This window comes from Phaseolus vulgaris, chromosome 2 (assembly GCF_051622355.1).
Source record: "Phaseolus vulgaris cultivar YP4 chromosome 2, ASM5162235v1, whole genome shotgun sequence".
Classification (NCBI taxonomy): domain Eukaryota; kingdom Viridiplantae; phylum Streptophyta; class Magnoliopsida; order Fabales; family Fabaceae; genus Phaseolus; species Phaseolus vulgaris.
The window spans coordinates 48,672,510-48,690,860 of record NC_143499.1 but is presented as its reverse complement, the minus strand read 5'-3'; the positions used below and the strand labels follow the sequence as shown (position 1 = coordinate 48,690,860).

Below are 18,351 nucleotides of genomic sequence, written 5' to 3'. Positions count from 1 at the left end.
TAAATTAAGTTTAAATTATTGATTTTAATTATATAATTTAATATGTAAAAACAATTATTTTTCAATTAATAAATTATTTTTTTAATTAAGTAATAAAAAAATAATTATCCATTAAACATATTCACATAATCAAATATATTTTAAAATACATAAAAATATTTTTTAAATAAAATTTTACAAAATCTAAAACTTGATGCAAAACTTTTGATATTTAATTGATATGTTTTGGAATTTACAAAACGTATTATTAATGATATTGGAAATATATAAGGCAAAAGACTTTTCTACTTTCTGTTCTTTGATCAATTTATTTGGACAAATAATCATGTGTTTCACTAAAAAATAACGTGAAAAATATATGAAGACATTTGGGTATTTTACACTTGAGACTGATAAAAAAGCATAAAGATAATCTTGCACTTTATTAGAATTATTTCTCTTATATGAAAACTTATCATGTTACATTTTTCAATATTTATCTGTATCATTTTTTTCCAATGTTTATTCAATCTATTATTATGAAAAAAATTAACAATTAAATGCATAAATTATATCAAAAAATAATCTATTTTACAAATATTTGAGATTATATTATTTTAAAAAATGATTTTTTGACACAGTTATTTATGTAAAATAATAAAACATCAAATGGACGTTATTTAGGTGTCAAATTATTACTAGTCATTACTTTATTAGTATGAGCCATTATTATTAAGCAAAGGAGAAAGGCCCTGTCCTTAAGCCACGTGTAAGGACATGATGTATTGCATAGAAAAGTCGACGCTCTGATCGGACGGTGAGAACAGACGGAGACGAATCACTGAGTCGCAATCAGAGCGCCACGTGGAATCTGAGAGAGTGACTGTTGAATGCCCTCACCGACTTAACCCTGCTCTAAGTTTCCCTCGCAACGCAACCGAAGAAACGAATGGAATCGATCTCTCTCTCTGCATTTCCATGATTCTCAAATTCTGAACCTAACCATTCAGCATGCAACGTTTTGTTGACGACGTTCTCGCTGTTACTAAAGAGTAACAACCTTTCTCTTCTATCTCGCTCTCGCTGTTCCATTCCATTGTCATAACATTATGCTTAATTAAACTTATCGAACTAATCATTTTTTAATCTAAATGCTTTAATGTTAATTGTTGCTTTAGAGCATATTGGATTCTGTGCTGAAATCTATCTGATTTTTTTGTGAATTTAATTGCATGAGTGGCCAAATTTAAATTTTGGTGCAGGTCGGTGAAGACGATTACTTATGAGTCGTTGAACAATGTTGTGGGAGTGATCAATGGTGTCTCAGCTCTAGTGTTGGCACTGCTACCTGGGAAAGCTAATATACTTGAAGGTATTCAGGGTTGGGAGCTCAGGCCCACTTTTCGTGGACCACACTTTCCACGTTGGATGGAAAAGTAAGTTCCATTTTTCATTATGGTTTTGTGAAATATGTCTTTCTGAAATCTTGTTTCTATCATATCATATGAGAAATAGACGTGTTCGGTGTTTTTCATTTCATGTGTAATATACTTTTGTACTGCTCTTTGTTTTGAATATATTTTTTAAATTGTTTATAATTTGCATTGGATTACATTTGGGATGATCATTCACAATTGTATAAAGTGCCCTGTCTTTAATCTTGTACACGGTTCTTGACATTGTTTCCCTTGCTTTGCTTTTAGTGGCGCGTCCTCTTTCAATCAGTTTATTCATGAGCTTTCTGTGGATTCTGATGTATCAAGCCTAGAATATTCATCTGGAGAAGAAGAAGAAGATGATGAAGAAGAAGAAGACAGTGATGAATATGAAGAATATCCTCAATCTCCCTTATCTCAAAGTTCTAGAGCCTCCGAAGCTACTTTTACTGATTATGGTAGGCATCAGACGGATTGGATATTGGTTCCTATACAGTTCTTGCTGGGGCTTCCATTTCGTCTTTTCCAATTAGTTTATTCTGGGTTGTCAAAACCGCGGGCTATCTCTGTCTGTCAACACCATTCACAACAACATGCACCCAATAGAGTGCAAAGCCTCAAGGATCAAATTATTCATCGTGCCACTGATAGGAGACGTGGGGTCATAGAGGTTGAGCATCAACTTCTATCCTTATTACTTCATGTTGTTTTTTCTGACCGTATATTTATGCTTTAGCAGACGAATCTCGAGTATATAACTTTTGTGTTTCTCTTTTTTCTTTCTTGGTTTTCAATCAGGATCTTCATTTGGCCATGGAGATATTTATAGAAGCTGTTTTTGATGCTATTCACAAGTCTATACATATTCTCTTTTCCCCATCGGAAGCTTTTGGAACTTTATTCAAGTTGTTTTCATCTCATGAAAGACGCGTTTTAGTTGATAATGATGTCGTTGAGGATGCCACTGTTTCTTCAGCACCTGCAGACAGGAATACCAGTTTTCGTTCATCTCTGAACACAGATGCCCGAACATGTCAAGATGTAATAACAGAGCTAGGGTAAAGTAAAGACTTTCGTTTACACCAATCCTTTTTTGTTTCATGATCTTGCTGGTCCAATTAACGACTTGTACTTTTAATTCTCAAGGTATCCATATGAAGCTATTCATGTGATCACTCCCGATGGATATGTTCTTCTTCTAGAAAGAATTCCTAGGTAAATTAGACATTTTTTAGAGAAATGTATGGACCTCCGTAAGTGTAAATATCCACCCTCTTTGATTTTGAACTTACTGTGATATTTCCAATATTAAAATTAAATGCGCCCCATCTGGTTATCCAGTGAGAATCACTGCACAGTTGGAGACATCATGCATAATACTAATTGACTATTTGACATCTTTTGATCTCAAATTTTTTTTTGTATTGTTGTATGGAGTGAATTGAATCTCATATGCGTCTTTTTCTGGTAGTTATAATTCTTTTCAAAGCTGTGGTTCATTCCTGGCATAAATATAGTACTATTGGCATCAGGACTCAATCATGTGTAAAGCTAGAGGGTTTTGAAAGCTATAACAGAATTTTATCATTCAGAATATATATAATTATGACATATTTATATCAACAATATAAGAAATGACAATAGGGAGACTTGATTATTGTTATTGCTTTGTGTACAGTCTAATGTCTGTAATCTAACTTCACAGGCGATATGCACGTAAAGCTGTTTATCTTCAGCATGGAATCTTTGATTCATCAATGGGGTGAGTAGTGTTGCTGTCTCAATCTTTATTAGTTTGTGTTTAATTTATTGAGTATTTCTTTTCATGTGAATGTGAAGTAGAGACCTGTATGGTGGTTGGGTAAATTTGTGTTGCATCATATTTTTAAGTATACGGTCGACTGAATCCTTTATCCTTTATTAGTTGTAATCTTGGCATGACATATAGGACTGGTGAGCTTTTCTGTTTAGATTTTACCCTGCATCCTCTGTTCTGTACCTTATTCCCACCCTCTGAGTCTTGAATTTTTTTTTCTATTGTTTCAGTTGCTTGGATGCCAGAATGATCAGTAGTGGTAGTCTAATAAGTTAAAATTTTTTGGTTCAGTTGGGTATCTAACGGTGTTGTTGGCTCTCCCGCCTTTGCAGCCTTTGATCAAGGTTTGTTACATCAGTCAAGATAGTATGCGCTTCTCAAGAAAATATCTGTTTTTGAAGAGTTATTACATGTACGTTTGTTTATTACCAGGCTATGATGTATTTCTGGGAAATATTCGCGGTTTGGTTTCTAGGGAACATGTCAAAAAGAATATCTCCTCTCGTGAGTAAGTGCTCAAAGCAAAACCTTTTCATTTGTCTTGTGTTGTCTTATACAAAGTAGTTTATATTTAACGTACTCTTCATTCCTGTGACATCGATGTAGTGCAGATATTGGAAGTACTCCATCAATGAATATGGGACGGAGGATATTCCTGCTTTGATCGAGAAAATCCATCAAGTAAAAACTGCTGAATTGAGGCTTAGTAAGCTCGATAGTGAGCAGGAAAGTAATGATGATCAGCTTTACAAGCTCTGTGCAATTTGTCATAGTTTGGGAGGAGCTTCTATATTAATATATGTTGTTACGCGTAGGTTACAATCAAAGCCCCATAGACTTTCAAGATTGGTTTTGTTATCACCTGCTGGTTTTCATCATGACTCAAACCTGGTCTTGTCTGTGATGGAGCATGTATTGTTTTTACTGGGCCCTATTTTGTCTCGTATTTTCCCAGCCTTCTACATTCCAACCAGGTTTTTCCGTATGCTGGTTAACAAGTTAGCTAGGGACCTGCAAAACCTACCTGCAGTTGGAGGATTGGTTCAAACTTTAGTAGGTTATGTTACTGGCGGGGACAGCTCAAATTGGGTTGGGGTTTTAGGATTACCACATTACAACATGAATGATATGCCAGGAGTATCGTTTGGTGTTGCTCTCCATCTTGCACAGATAAAGCGTACTAGAAGATTTATAATGTTTGATTATGGCAGTGCATATAATATGAAAATATATGGTTCCCCTGAGCCTTTGGACTTGGGTGAACACTATGGACTCATCGACATTCCTGTTGATCTGGTTGCTGGTCAGAGAGACACGGTAATACGATCTTCAATGGTAAAGAGACACTATAAATTGATGAAGGATGCTGGTGTGGATGTCTCATATAATGAGTTTGAATATGCGCATTTGGATTTTACCTTCTCTCACCGTGAAGAGCTTTTGTCATATGTTATGTCACGTTTGCTGCTGGTGGAGCCCAATTCAAAGGATCATCAAGTAAATCAAAGGCCTCCAAGATCGAGGAGGAAAGGACAGGCTTTAGTAAGTGGGTAAAGGTATATCTATACATATTATTTCCTACTCATGAGTTTTGCTGTGTATAGCACTGTCAGATGGAGCTGTATAATACCTGTCTGGTCTCTTTTTTATCTCCTCCATTAAATCTTATCTCTCTTTTTTATTCGGTGTTTTGTTTATGTTTTGGAGAAGACCTTAAAAAACAATGTTGGAATACATTGTAGAATAGTCTCAACTCTCTGACTCTATGGAACCGTCGCGTCAGAGAAAAAAGATAGTTGTTGTATGTTGGTAGTTAACCTGATGGTTGTGGAAATTTATGCGACTGGGTTATGTGCATTCATATTATCATAGCTTCGGAATGTATTTTTTCAATTAATACATTTGATTGAATGAAAACTGAAGGTAAATTTTATATTATACAAGAACAAATTATATTGATAACTACCAATTTTATATGATAAAATAATTTTATCAAACCAACTGTTTGATTATATATCCATTTTAAGTTTTATTAAAATTAAACAAATTGATCCAATAATTTGTATATTGCATTTATTTATATATGAATGGGATATTGAATTATTTTTTAAATAAATTTTCGTCTATAACGATAAATTTTTAAAAAAAATCAATTAAAAGATATTTTATAGTAATATAATTTTTTTTTTCATATAGACTTAAATCAATTTTCCATAATTTTGTCACATAAATTTCAATTAATATAATACAGAATACTTAGATTAATGTTAGGTGACTGAACCGTGAAAATAGATAAATTAACGAGGATGTGGTTTTCATTTATTTTAATAATAAACATTCACTTTAGTTCTCAAAAAATATTTAATTAACTGCAAATTAGATTCCTGAATTTCTTAAAATTTAAAGGTAAAAATCCTAGGATGAAACTTACCCTTTAGTACTATTAGAATCGTCATTAAAGTCACTTTTGGTCCTATTGGAATCGTCATTAAAGTCAATGTTGCACTTATGTAAACATACTTCCATTTTATTTCCTATATTTAGCTACTTACAATAGTTTTATTCTTTAAATTTAATTATTGTCGCCATTTTAACAGTACATTTTGAATTAAGAGACTAATAATAAGACTAAAATCACAAACAAATTATATACATCACTTTTAGATACTTTTCTTCCTATTATAATACTTCCAGGGACTTAAATAATAGTGCATTAAAATGACTGAATATCCTTATTACACTAATACATGGATGGATTATGATATAAAATTGAAAAGATCATATAAAATGCTCAATACTAGATAAATTGTGTAATTCACTGAGTACATTCAGACATATGATTAAGGAAAGCAGAGCCTTCATTTCTTCCAATTGGGTATGAAAGGGGCAACATCGTCCTTTGACTTTCGAAAACATGATCCCATGTTATCACATATGGTAAACAGTACAATTAACATGCTACGTCAAATAGCATCTGTTTATTTTCGCAGTGCCTACATTTCTTTAATGCATTTGACAAATGAGAAGAGTACACTTTCTTTCTAAACTTACACTCTAAACTCCCCAACCTCTGGTCCTAATGGTTTAAAGACGGCTTCCACTTCACTCGGATCAACTTCCTCCAGGCTTGATGGTTTCCATTTTGGGTTCTGCGCGAAGAACATTATTGAATATATTCCCCAAGTAGGAAACAGCATATACCAATTATTGAAGAAAATATATGGACACAGACAAGGACCAGATATAATTTCTGAATACTTAGAACTGTAGATATATACCCAGAGAAATTTAATATATGGGGCATATTTGATTTTATTGGACTTTTTAAAAATTATTTCATACATTTCTATCACAGAAGAAAATTATCAAAAGCATGTTTGATAAATCATGTTTTCATATAGTTTTGAAATTGAGCACGCTGGCAGAGGCAATGAAATGATGATGGTAGAAGTGATGTTATGGCAGCAGTGGTGGTAGTACTTTGATAAGAGAGCTGAAGAGCCATTGAACGGAAAAGGAAAAGGAAAAGGAAAACAACCAATAAATAATATAAGTATCCAAGTAGGTATTTTATGCCTTCAGTTTTTTTACACAAGTGTTGAAAATTAATCAGAAACATGTAATTTAAACTGGATTATCGAGTGTCTTCCAAGTTTTGGAAGAATAAAAGCATTAGTACAAACATAATTTTTTCATGATTTTGTTTAACTGATAATATCTTAAGTAATAACTTATAGTGATACCACTTATTTTCAGCATACACTGGAGTTTGTCTTCTAGATTAAAAATATACAAAACATAAGAAAAAAAAAGAACCTGATCCTTGTCCACCAGCACTGCTCGGACACCTTCTGAAAAATCATGTCGCAGTGAAGACCTCAAGGCAATACGATACTCAGTTTTCATTACGCCATTAAGCTGGAAGTTCCCAATGCAGATAACACATAAATTAGTTTGAAGACATAGAAATCAACCACCCTCGGCCTTAAAAAAGAGTGCTTACCGTGGATAGTTCACCGTTATTGTTCCCCACTGCAGAGGCAACTGCAGAGAAGTACTTATTGGTCAAGGAAAGGGAAAAGGGAGCACCTTTTCCGAGGCCTTCAAGAGCTTCACTAGCCCACTCCACGACTAGAAATAGCAAAATACAATATTACAACTAGTCTGGCAATTAACTGTAATTTCAAACATCACTATTTAATATATACAACATTGAGAATATCTGGACATTTCATATGTCAATCAGCATACCATTAGGGTCAGTGCTTGACTGGTATTTTTTTAGCTCCTTAATGATTTCAGTGACTGATTTATTTCCTCCAAATGAAGACACTATCTGAGGTAACAGCAATTTCAACCGTGCCTCAGATTCAGGGTTGGACTCATATCTTGCTAAAAGTACTTTGATGTCCTGGGTTGGATCCTGGGAACTATATAACCAATAAGTTTTGTGCAAGATCATTACATGTTTAAGGTTTGAAGCCTCGTTAATATACACTTGTTGCAATTATATATAATATACTTAGAGACAAAGCCAATAGTAAAGAAAGATTATTTCAACAAACATTTAAGAAGACCATGAGCAAAACCAGCAGTGTATCCTCAACATGACACATACCTATGAAGTGATACAATTTCATGGATCCAATTTAATCTAAATCGATCAAGTCAACAGGGGCAATATTCTTAAATAGAGCCTTAAGAGCTGTTCAAAGGTTAAAGGTAACATACAAGTTTGTGGCCAAAAGGGCATCCTTGAATGAACCTAATTTTCCAGATGGTACGTAATGTGTTCCAAGACCAACATATATTGCATCTGAAGGAGTAGAAATTCTCTTCCCAGTCAATCCAAGATAAGCACCTGAAATTAGGTAAATTTTCAAATTAACCTAATAAGAATCCATACAATGCAAGTGGAAAAATGGAAGAACCTTTCAACAAACTATAAATAAAATTAATTTTAGCTGAAACTTGAGATCACATCTGAATGCTTCACTAGTGTAGCATACAACATGTATTCATCATGCAGATTACAAAAGAATAGTGCACACACAAAATGAGAGAGAACCATTGATGTTTTGACAAACTCAAATCCACGCATTAGCTAGTCTTGTAAAAGCAATAAAGAACTTAAAATGTTGTATTAATTTTAAAAAATATATTTACCAACAGATCCTTCCCCTGGACTTTGAGCTGCTATATAAGCAAAACCTACGTCCGGAAACAAACCAATTCCATTTTCTGGCATGGCAAGAATGGTTCTCTGTAGATGAGAAAGTAGAAGAAAAGTCATAAGCAGGATCTACAATGGAAATTCATGATTAAACAAGGCAACTATTACCAGGTGAGCATACCTCTGTTATGATGCGATACCGGCCATGACCAGATAAACCAATTCCAAAACCCATTGTTATTCCGTCCATGAAGCTTATATAAGGCTTTGGATAATCCGAAATTTTGCATATCAGAGAATACTCAGCAGTGAAGACCTAAAATATGTAAGAGATGAAATTATGTTTATGTAGTAGATTAAGAGGTCATACAAATATGAAACATACAGCAAAATGCATAATTGCCACGGCATTGTTAAATAGTTTAGGATAGGGTCCAAATGTGCAATAACTTGCAAGGAAGCCAGGACCAGGCCAAACTTGTATGAACTCAGCCAGGATTTGAAAAAATTGCTCACAATAATGATTCCAAGGCTGATTTAGCAAGTCTGCTTTATGTACAGAAACAGGCCCTAAAAAGTTCCTAAAAGAGCACCATTTGGCCAACTATTTCCCTTTTTTGGTTCTTTTTAGAAACTCTTTTCATTTCAAGCACATTTGTATTTTCCTTTACTGGTTTAGGCTCAGAACTTGCAGCATTAGTTGGGATTTGAGGGCCTAAGAAATGGAATTGAGAAATTACGAGTTTGATATCATCACAGATTTTGTGGTCTTGACTCTCGACTTCAGAGTGTGATGACTTCATAACATTAACTTTTAAATTGGTTATTTTTGTATAATTTTATGTTATAGTACTTTTTAACTTCAGTTTGTTTTGTTGAGAAATTGGAATTTTGGCTTTTTAATGATTTTATGATTATTCTTTTTTAATATTATTTCATATCAGGTAAACTCTTATGAGTTGAGTCTCAGACAAGTATATGAAGCTTCCACGAATTTATTTAGATTCTCGAGTTTGATTACATTGGTTGGTTGACAGCAATTAGTAAGACTTAACAAATGCAGTTCTAGTAGTCTCCTACACCAAAACACCCAAAGGAAGTTCAGTGTCAAAGGAAAGAAAAGACTGTCAAAAGGGTAATCCTATAATGACAGATAGGGTACTAATAGGCCTGAACTGGAAGCACCTTCTGGCCATGGCCACACACATACTACCAACACCTGGGCAGGGATTGATTGCACACCTTCAAGAGTGAGGATATATTGTGGCCTTACCAAAAAAGAAAAAAGAAGTGGCACAGATTGCTTCTTCAATCACAGACTAAGATGGCACATTTTATTTTGGATTTAGTACGCATTTGGTGAACAACTTAATTAAAAACTAACTCATAAGCTCTTAGCAAATGAGGTAGGTTAAAGTTATTAAAATAAGCTAAAAAGAACTTATTTGATGAGCTTAAGCTAATTGAAATAAGCTTTTAAAAAAACATACAAGGTTATAAATTAGATCTGTGACCTCAAATCAACTCTTCCAAAAGCCTCCTTAATTGGTCATGAAAATCCCTACATTACCAATTACCTTTTAAGTTGAAGCTATTAAAACTAGTTTGTCATGAATAATGACATATAATAAATTAGCAGTGTACAAAACACTTTCTCTAGAGTATAGTGGAAATATAGACATTATTAGTTAATAAGTGCAAAATATCCAATAGGATGGGTATATATTTTGCACTGACATGGTTTTGACAACGAGAAAGGGTATGAATCTGAAGGCATATATAATTATTACAAAGAACACAACTAGACCTCAATCATATCTGATAGATTGTTTTTGATTGTTATCTGCTTCACATCACCACCTGCGGATAAACTAAGATCTCGGTTACCGAGTAAGAAGTTGTTGAGAACATAGAAAAATTTTGTTTGATGAAACACGAACTATAAACCAGTAGGATAGCATTGAAAAATGACAATGATGTTGACAGAGATGCAAACAATATATCCAATGAAGTACATCACAGCTGCAACTGGATAGGAATGCATAGTTACATATTTGAGATTACAACAAATAATATGAGACCTTCGGCACTAAAGGAGTGTTTTTGTCCTTTTGTATTTCAGCAACAACCCCTTTAATATCCATACCTGCATTGACCACCAATGGTGACTCTCAAAACCTTACCTAGCACTCAACCAAAAAACCTCAAATTGAAAAAAGAATATCAGAAAAAGAATCTCGTTTTTTAATCTATTTATTTAAGCTAGAAAATTTCTTCAATGAAGTATCGCATTAAAAAAATCAATGAATTGTGTATTTTCTCCAATGACTCAATCATACCGGCACAAAAGGCACGAGGCGAGATGCTATCAACCAGTACACATTTGACCCTTGGGTCCGATTCCCATTCATCAAGATAACTTTTATACTTTACATCCATATCTGCACCACAAAACGTTGCAAATCAAAATTTCAAAAAAATAAAAAACAATCCCTCATAATTAACTCAACTGAAAATGGCCAATAATTTAAACCAAAAAAATAAAATAAAAAACAGATCCAGACCTAGTTTTTCTCATTCTACGTCGAACAGTCAATACCCAGAATCATCATTCGCTCAAAAAACTGAATACAAATAACCCAAATTTTGCACTCTCCCAATCTTCGAGGGCCTTATGACACTAATCACATATACTAATTTTCAACTAATCCAAGAGCTCCACAATAATTGCGTATTGCAATAAAAGCGAGTTCAACTAAACAGTCCAGATTCCAAAGCAAATCTCCGAACACAATTCTCAACTTAAAAGGATGCATAATTAGGGAAAGGAAGCGGGAAAATGGAAAAGAAAAAACCTAGGTTCATGGCGTTGAGTGCTTTGGAGCGGCCGAGCGTGATTACAGCGACGCCGTTCTGATGAATAGTGCCCTTCACGAATTCTTCGGCCATAGCGGAAAATGGTCGCGCAGAGAGAGCGATGGAAGGTTGAGAGCGAGAAAGAGAAAGAGAAAGAGAAAGTGAACTCAGAAAACGTTGAACTCTGACACCACCCATTACCATCCTTCTCTCTGATATACCTCTGAAAACCAATACGCCTCTATTACCACCTGCTTGTTACATCTTTCCTTTTTTACCCCTCTTTTTTCTTACTATTTCCTCCTTCACCTAACTCTTCGCTCTCTTCTCTCTAGGGTTAAATTAGTCAAAAAAACTGCAAACCATGCCCCATGATACATACATTCTTTCGGGTGAAACTCTTTCCCTTCTTTTGCTGTTTCATTATTCCTTTTTATTTTTTACATTTTACATTATCAATAAAATTAATGTCATTTTCTTAAGGAAAATGATTTTTTCACACTCATTGCTCCACCTTACATCCCATTAAATATTAAATTTTAATTTTTTTTAATTTTTTTAATTTTTTTAATTTTGAAAATTATTTTTACATTTTACATTTTGCTTATATTTTTATTAAGGATATATTTTTAATTTTTTTTATTACAAATATTAATATTTTGTTGTGGATGTAAAATGGAGCAAGGTGTCAAAATATCATTACCTTTTTTTTTAATTTGAGGATTATAAAAAACCTTAATTACATTTTAAATTCATATTTTTTTTATGAAATTTTTTTATGTTTTCTTAAGCATTGAGCATTTTGACTTATAAGGCTCGGACACTTCTTAAATGGCGTATCCGTGTCGATACTTGTATGATATTTATCGATGAAGTATTCAATTCAAAAAAATATTTGTTGGATTTTTGAAAATTCTAGCAAGGTTCTAACACAATTTTTAAAAGTATAAATACAATAATTTCCTAAAAACTTAAATTTGTTGTATAATTTTTTATTATGATTATAAAAATAAGAACAAATTTTTTTAAACCAGTCATGAAAAATATCTTATGCTCACAGAAGAATCTGGAACATACTTTTGTACATAAATATTTATTTTCAATTTATATAATTTAAAATTATATAATATATAGATTTGTGTCCCCGTGTCCTACATTTTAGAGATTATACATATCTCCGTGTCCGTATCCATAACATGTCAATGTCCTTATCCGTATCTGTGCTACATAGATTTTGACTTTCTCTTTTTCATATTTATACTAAAGTTTATACCATCTCATTTTCAAGGTTTATTAAAATTAAACAATAGTGCTTAATAAAATTCAGTATTAGATTAAATGATGTGAATGTTAATTAAGAAGTGATGATACTTTGGGATGAGAGAAATTAATGAAAACAAAACACATACTTATATAGTTTTTAACATGACAATTAATGAGTTTAATTTTCCACTTTAAATGCACGTTAAAGTGTGAATAGACAGTTATTGTTGATATATACTGTGAAATTGGTATTTTTTGTCCAAAAAAAATATTTTTAAAACAATTATACCGATAAACTCTTTTAAACTTTATTTATATAAATAGATTCGTTCACATAATTTGGATTTTTGAAAACTTAATTCCGACATGTAAATAGTATTCTTTTTGTGAACAATAATTAATATAAATTTTCCACTACGGTTATAACTTATAAGTCAGAATTATATATGAACAATTCCTAAAAAAATAAATTATTTAAGAAAAAAATGGAAATTCGCCATTATTTTAAAATACATTTATTTTGGTCATTCAAATTTGCCATAAAGTATTATTATATCGTACTTCTTTTAAAAAATCATAATATGATCATTTATGAGGGTCAAATTTATTCACTAATTACACCATATTTTTGTCATTTGATTAACGGTCTAAATGAGTACTTGGTTGAAATTAGTTTAACTTTTAATCCAATCTAATTACATTTAATTAGCTTTGGTTGAATTTCAATTTATTTTTATTTATTTATTTATTTATCAATTCAAAGTTATGTTATGTTGGGCCATCTGTTAAATAATTAACAAATTTGTTGCCTCTTAGTAGAAAAGATATTTTAAAGTATATATTTTCAATAAGTCTTAATTCTTACATGCTAGTAAGTCCATAAATACATTTCTGAAAGTATTGAAAAAGTATAAACAGTTATTATAAATACAATTATTATTGTTATTCTATTTTACAAATATATCTTCTTTGAGAAGATTAACATTTACTTGCAATAAAAACATGTAAGCTATAAAATATTTAATCATAATATTCACATGATTAGTCATAACACTTTTCTTAGAAAAATAAGATCATTATATAATTAATATTTGTACTGTATATTTATTACGTATTTGATATTAAAGTGAAAAAGAGAGAAGGAAAAATTGAAAGAATACGAGGGTTGGGCCTGGGCCAAGGTTTTACAGTTTTTTTTTTAATTTTGTGTTCCATGAAGAGTCTTGTTATAGGCAATTTCTTTCTGCATCTCCATGTTTACTTCCTATACAGCTCGATAGAAGACGTGAAACAACAACTTTATCCTTTTCATAAAATTATGAATTTAAAAAATAATTAAGTTTTAATCATTTTATAATAAATAGAACTTTAATTTATTTTTTTAGTGTTTATTTTAAAAAATAAAATAAAAAACACTAATATCCAATTAAATTTAATTTTGTTTCAATTAAAAAATATAGAGTGATTAAAATTTTAAAAAACTATTCAAACCAACAGTGAATAAATATATTATTTATTATATATATATATATATATTTAAATTTCATTACAATTATTTGATGTCTCAATTTTTATTATATTTAATTTTCATATTCATTTTGTGATATAAGAAATCAAAGTAAACGTAAACGAGTTTCCCTTAAAACTTTTTTAAATCAATAAAGAAAACTTGTTGAACAATTTAACTGCAAATAATATATAAAAACATTGTTTAATATTTTTAATTAAAATATATTTGTAAACATAATTTTTGACTCTTTAACTTCATTTATTTTACATGAAACGTGTTAGAAGACTTCATATTAGAGATCTTTAGTTTCCATAATTGAATTCATGACACTGTTGTTGAAGAAGTACATAACCCAATGCATTATGTTTTACGCAGCTACTTCTACATTAATGTATGCAATTAATTTGTATTGATTATGGAATATAATTAACTTTTGAATCACAGTAATAAAATTAAATTCTTCAAAATATAACATTTTAATAGACGAGATTCAACTATAAAAAAAAAGTATGCTAATAAACTATTAAAAGTGAATTAACAACATAACAAGTATTTTATGAGCCAAGAGAAGCCTTAAGCACTTGGACAAACTGAAGGTGTGCAGATAACTGGGGAAAATGGCCAAGTGTGTCTATGATCTGCAAAGTAACTTTCCCTTTGATTTTGTTCTGCATGTACAGTGCTACACTGTGTGGAACAGCAGCATCCTTTTTGGTCTGAATGATAGTGCATGGAGTCTCCACCTTCTCAACCATCTCTCTCCAATCAGAATAGAATATGGTCTTGGCCAAGGAGAGACCAACTTCACCTCCCATATTCTTCAACCCCTCTTCATATTTCTTCACACTTTCTTCATTGCTTGGATCTGCTATTAATGAGGCGAATGCAGAAGCAAAGTTTTCGTAGTTGTTTTCTATGTTGGACCGTAACTGCTCTACCTCGGACCTGTTAAAGCCTCCCTCATAATCATCTGAATTCAGAAACCTACTTATATTATTATACCAACACAAAGTTAGACAACTTATCCTTTTAATTCGGGTTTCTATCATGATAAGGTTATTTTTTTTTGTTTTTTTACCAAAATCTGTTTAAAAAAAATTACAAATTTAGGCAAGTCGTGTCAATTCGGCACGACTTTATATGTACAAATCGTCCCAATTAGACATGATTATGTCATGTCATACTGAAGTCGTGCCAACTTGACACGATTTCTGCCGCGTCATTTTTTTTTAATTTTATTGTTTATATATTGGGTAGTAAGTTATGTAATGTTAAAAATTAATTTGATACATAATTTTCTAAGAGTGTTAGTTTTAAGGAATAAAAAATTGGATAATGGTGTATGTATCATGTTTGGATAATCAGCTTATTCAAACTTTGAACCATTAACTCCTGAGGACACTACCGCCGGACATAGTTTCCCACTAGGCAAAAAGTATATTTTTGATATTAATGTCTCATGTATGCAAATTTTTTGATATTTTGATATTTAATGGCGACGGACATGATCCATACACGATTATCCAATTTTTTGTTCCTTAAAACTAACACACTTAGAAAGTTATGTATCAAATTAATTTTTAACATTACATAACTTACTATCTAATATATACCAACAAAATTTAAAAAAAAACTGTCGTGTCAAGTTGGCACGACTTCCGTATGACATGGCAGAGTCGTGTCAAATTGAAACGATTTGTGCATATGAAGTCGTGCCGAATTGGCACGACTTACCTAAATTTGTAATTTTTTTTAAACAGACCCATTTTGATAAAAAGTAAAAAAATAACATCATGGTCAAAAAAATCCTTTTAATTCTTATATTATTTAATTCTATAAACATATATATTCGTAATGAATATGGTTTGACCGGTCAATATACTATTCAAATCCTGATCTCATTGGTGGACTAAAACGAAACTGTAGCCATAAACACACTGAATAAAATTTATAAACATATATGAGATATCCAAAAGACAGATTGAACCGCTTATGCAGAGAGAGACACCCAAAGGCCGAAAATTCGAGAAAACCAAAGAAATAAAGGATGAGAAAAATATTAGTAAAAGAATTACGTGGAAAAGTCGGTATCAATAAGAGTTAAACAAAAAAGATAAATAAAATCAATTAAGTATTTAAAATTAATTAATAAAGAATAAGTAGAAAGATTAATGTGATCTAACAGGTTCAATATACCGTAGTATAAATAGATTGAGTGTTTAATTTAACTTTTTAGTTTTTCTAATGAATAATTAATATAAATACTTTTTGCAAGTAGGAAAAAGTGAAGAGTAGTCTCTGATATAATTTGTAGAAGTACAGAGATGAAGTAAAAAGAAAGCAGCATGAGTTGAGGGGAAGAGAAGAAAGAAGATACCTTGGGGAAGAACCAACCAGAATTAGGGTTTTGAAGAGTTGAGGAGTTTTGAGAGAGGCAATGCAACCAATGATGCCAGACATGGAGCTGCCGACAAAAGTGACAGCTTTGAGGTCCATCTCCTGCAGCAGAGTGATCAAGTCATCGGCAAAAGCTTCGTAGGAGGAATACTTGACAGGGTCGTAGAGTTTCTCATTATTCTTCACAGCACAAGCCCAATCAAAGGTAACAACACGGTAGTTTTCCACAAGCAAGGGAACCACTTTGTCCCACACCGACTGATCCATTCCGTAGCCATGAGCCAACACCAAAGTTTCTGTGCCGGATCCTTGGCTTCTCGCATTCATAGCCTCCGAAATCCACCTTTTAGTGCTTCCCATGTTTGGGTTACCAATGCTTGAATCTTAGTTAGAAACAAAAAGGAGAGTTTGTTACTCATAACACCCTCTTACTTTACTTCCTATTTATAGACATAATGATGTTTCCTTTCTTCTATAATTTTTTTCACAAATGATTTTAGGCAAAAAAAATAAAAAAAGTAAGTTTTACTTAAAGTATAATTTGTACTTTATAGATACAACTTTAGACCTATTCATAGACATAATGGTACTTTTTTCATAAATATAATTTTTTTCACAAATGATTTTAGGTAAAAAAAAGTAAGTTTTACTTTAAAGTATAAATTGTACTTTATAGATACAACTTTAGATCTATTCATAGACATAGTGATATTTTTTTTATAAATATAATTTAATGATTTTAGGTAAAAAAAAAATAGTAAGTTTTACTTTAAAGTAGAAATCATACTTTAAATCAAAAAATACATCATATAAAAGTCGTACTTTAGAGTATTATTTTGACAATTTTGTTAAAAAAATATGACGACTTTATTAAATTTAAAATTAACTTTTAAATAAAGTTGTATATGATTTATACAGTTTTAGTGTAAAATAATACAATTAAAATCATATTATTATTATATTATTTATAATATAATTTTAGTTATATTATTTTTTACTGAAATGGTACAAATTATATATAATTTTTCTTCTAAAATCGTTATCATTTTAGCTATATTATTTTAAATTAAAATAGTATGAATAATTTTTCCTCTAAAATCGTACTTTATCATTTTTATAATTTTTTTTATTCATAGTCGTAATTTGAAAAAAAAAATGTGAAAAAGCGATAACTGTTCACATTGGATACCACAAAAACACTGTTTCAACGTAACCAATTTTTCTACCATGTGCCATTGGGGAAACGTGAATTATGAGGATTTTGTTTTCCTATGACTAAAGGTCAAATTTAATAAAATAAATAAAAATGGAAATTAAATTAACGTCAACGGCCCGTTATGTTTGATGACTCTTACACCACTGATAGCAATCAGAGTTTCAAATCATTTTTTACAAACAATAATAATACATGTTTTTTAAATAATTTTATTTTTTAACATATATTATTTTCACGTGAAAAAAAACTATAGATAAAATGCTCATATTTTATTAGAAAGTAAAAACATAAGTTAATTTTGAAATTTATTTAGAAGGCTAAATCTGCCAAATAAAAAAATATTTGTATTTAATTTATCAGCACTAATAAAAAAAATTAAACCCGTTTCTTTAGTTTAATTAATAATACCTATTAGAGTCCGGTTGCGTGCACTTATTTCAAAATTGAGAAAATAAGAAAAAAAATTAACTTTTAGTTTTTTCATTAAGTGTTAATTTTTAGTGTTTTAGAAGTTCATACATAGATGAAATTTGTTTAATTAATAAAGTAAAATCACTAATAAATCATACTTATAATTTATTATTTTCAACCAATTTTTTCAATCACTTCACTTAATTAATTATGTCTACCTTCCCTGGAGAAACTATTGCTAACCAAAGAGGTCAAATGAAACGCAAATTTTCTTCATAGAAAGTAACATTTTGT

General features: G+C 31.0%; 3 protein-coding genes across 13 annotated transcripts; 1 reads left to right on the top strand and 2 right to left on the bottom strand.

Moving 5' to 3' along the window:
• The first annotated feature begins 909 nt into the window (after positions 1-909).
• LOC137812895 (uncharacterized) lies at positions 910-5,088 on the top strand. Of its 6 annotated transcripts, none has more exons than XM_068615145.2 (9): positions 910-1,031; positions 1,242-1,415; positions 1,683-2,085; positions 2,214-2,473; positions 2,562-2,630; positions 3,121-3,177; positions 3,523-3,575; positions 3,664-3,739; positions 3,843-5,088. In XM_068615145.2, the coding sequence occupies exons 1-9, from the start codon at positions 991-993 to the stop codon at positions 4,783-4,785; spliced, it is 2,076 nt and encodes a 691-aa protein (XP_068471246.2). In that variant the 5' UTR covers positions 910-990; the 3' UTR covers positions 4,786-5,088. The 6 variants fall into 6 exon arrangements, 4 of the variants coding, with proteins under 4 accessions (XP_068471246.2, XP_090155333.1, XP_068471247.2 ...); XR_016518920.1 differs by having other exon boundaries at positions 911-1,031; positions 3,462-3,575; XR_016518921.1 differs by having other exon boundaries at positions 911-1,031; positions 3,462-3,575; positions 3,838-5,088.
• Positions 5,089-5,995: 907 nt separating this feature from the next.
• LOC137812894 (3-hydroxyisobutyryl-CoA hydrolase-like protein 3, mitochondrial) lies at positions 5,996-11,668 on the bottom strand. 5 transcript variants are annotated; one of them, XM_068615144.2, is made up of 11 exons: positions 11,260-11,664; positions 10,744-10,845; positions 10,506-10,550; positions 10,212-10,264; positions 8,586-8,720; positions 8,398-8,494; positions 7,963-8,092; positions 7,483-7,661; positions 7,235-7,362; positions 7,048-7,149; positions 5,996-6,380 (listed from the first exon to the last, which is right to left on the bottom strand). In XM_068615144.2, exons 1-11 carry the CDS (start codon positions 11,462-11,464, stop codon positions 6,279-6,281), a joined length of 1,278 nt encoding a protein of 425 aa, XP_068471245.2. In that variant the 5' UTR covers positions 11,465-11,664; the 3' UTR covers positions 5,996-6,278. The 5 variants fall into 5 exon arrangements, with proteins under 5 accessions (XP_068471245.2, XP_068471244.2, XP_068471240.2 ...); XM_068615143.2 differs by having other exon boundaries at positions 10,486-10,550; positions 11,260-11,477; XM_068615139.2 differs by lacking the exon at positions 10,212-10,264 and having other exon boundaries at positions 10,486-10,550; positions 11,260-11,668.
• A 2,791-nt stretch (positions 11,669-14,459) lies between these two features.
• LOC137812892 (strigolactone esterase D14) lies at positions 14,460-16,863 on the bottom strand. 2 transcript variants are annotated; one of them, XM_068615137.2, is made up of 2 exons: positions 16,411-16,863; positions 14,460-15,017 (listed from the first exon to the last, which is right to left on the bottom strand). In XM_068615137.2, the coding sequence occupies exons 1-2, from the start codon at positions 16,788-16,790 to the stop codon at positions 14,588-14,590; spliced, it is 810 nt and encodes a 269-aa protein (XP_068471238.2). In that variant the 5' UTR covers positions 16,791-16,863; the 3' UTR covers positions 14,460-14,587. The 2 variants fall into 2 exon arrangements, with proteins under 2 accessions (XP_068471238.2, XP_068471239.2); XM_068615138.2 differs by having other exon boundaries at positions 14,460-14,978; positions 16,411-16,861.
• Between the last annotated feature and the right edge of the window lie 1,488 nt (positions 16,864-18,351).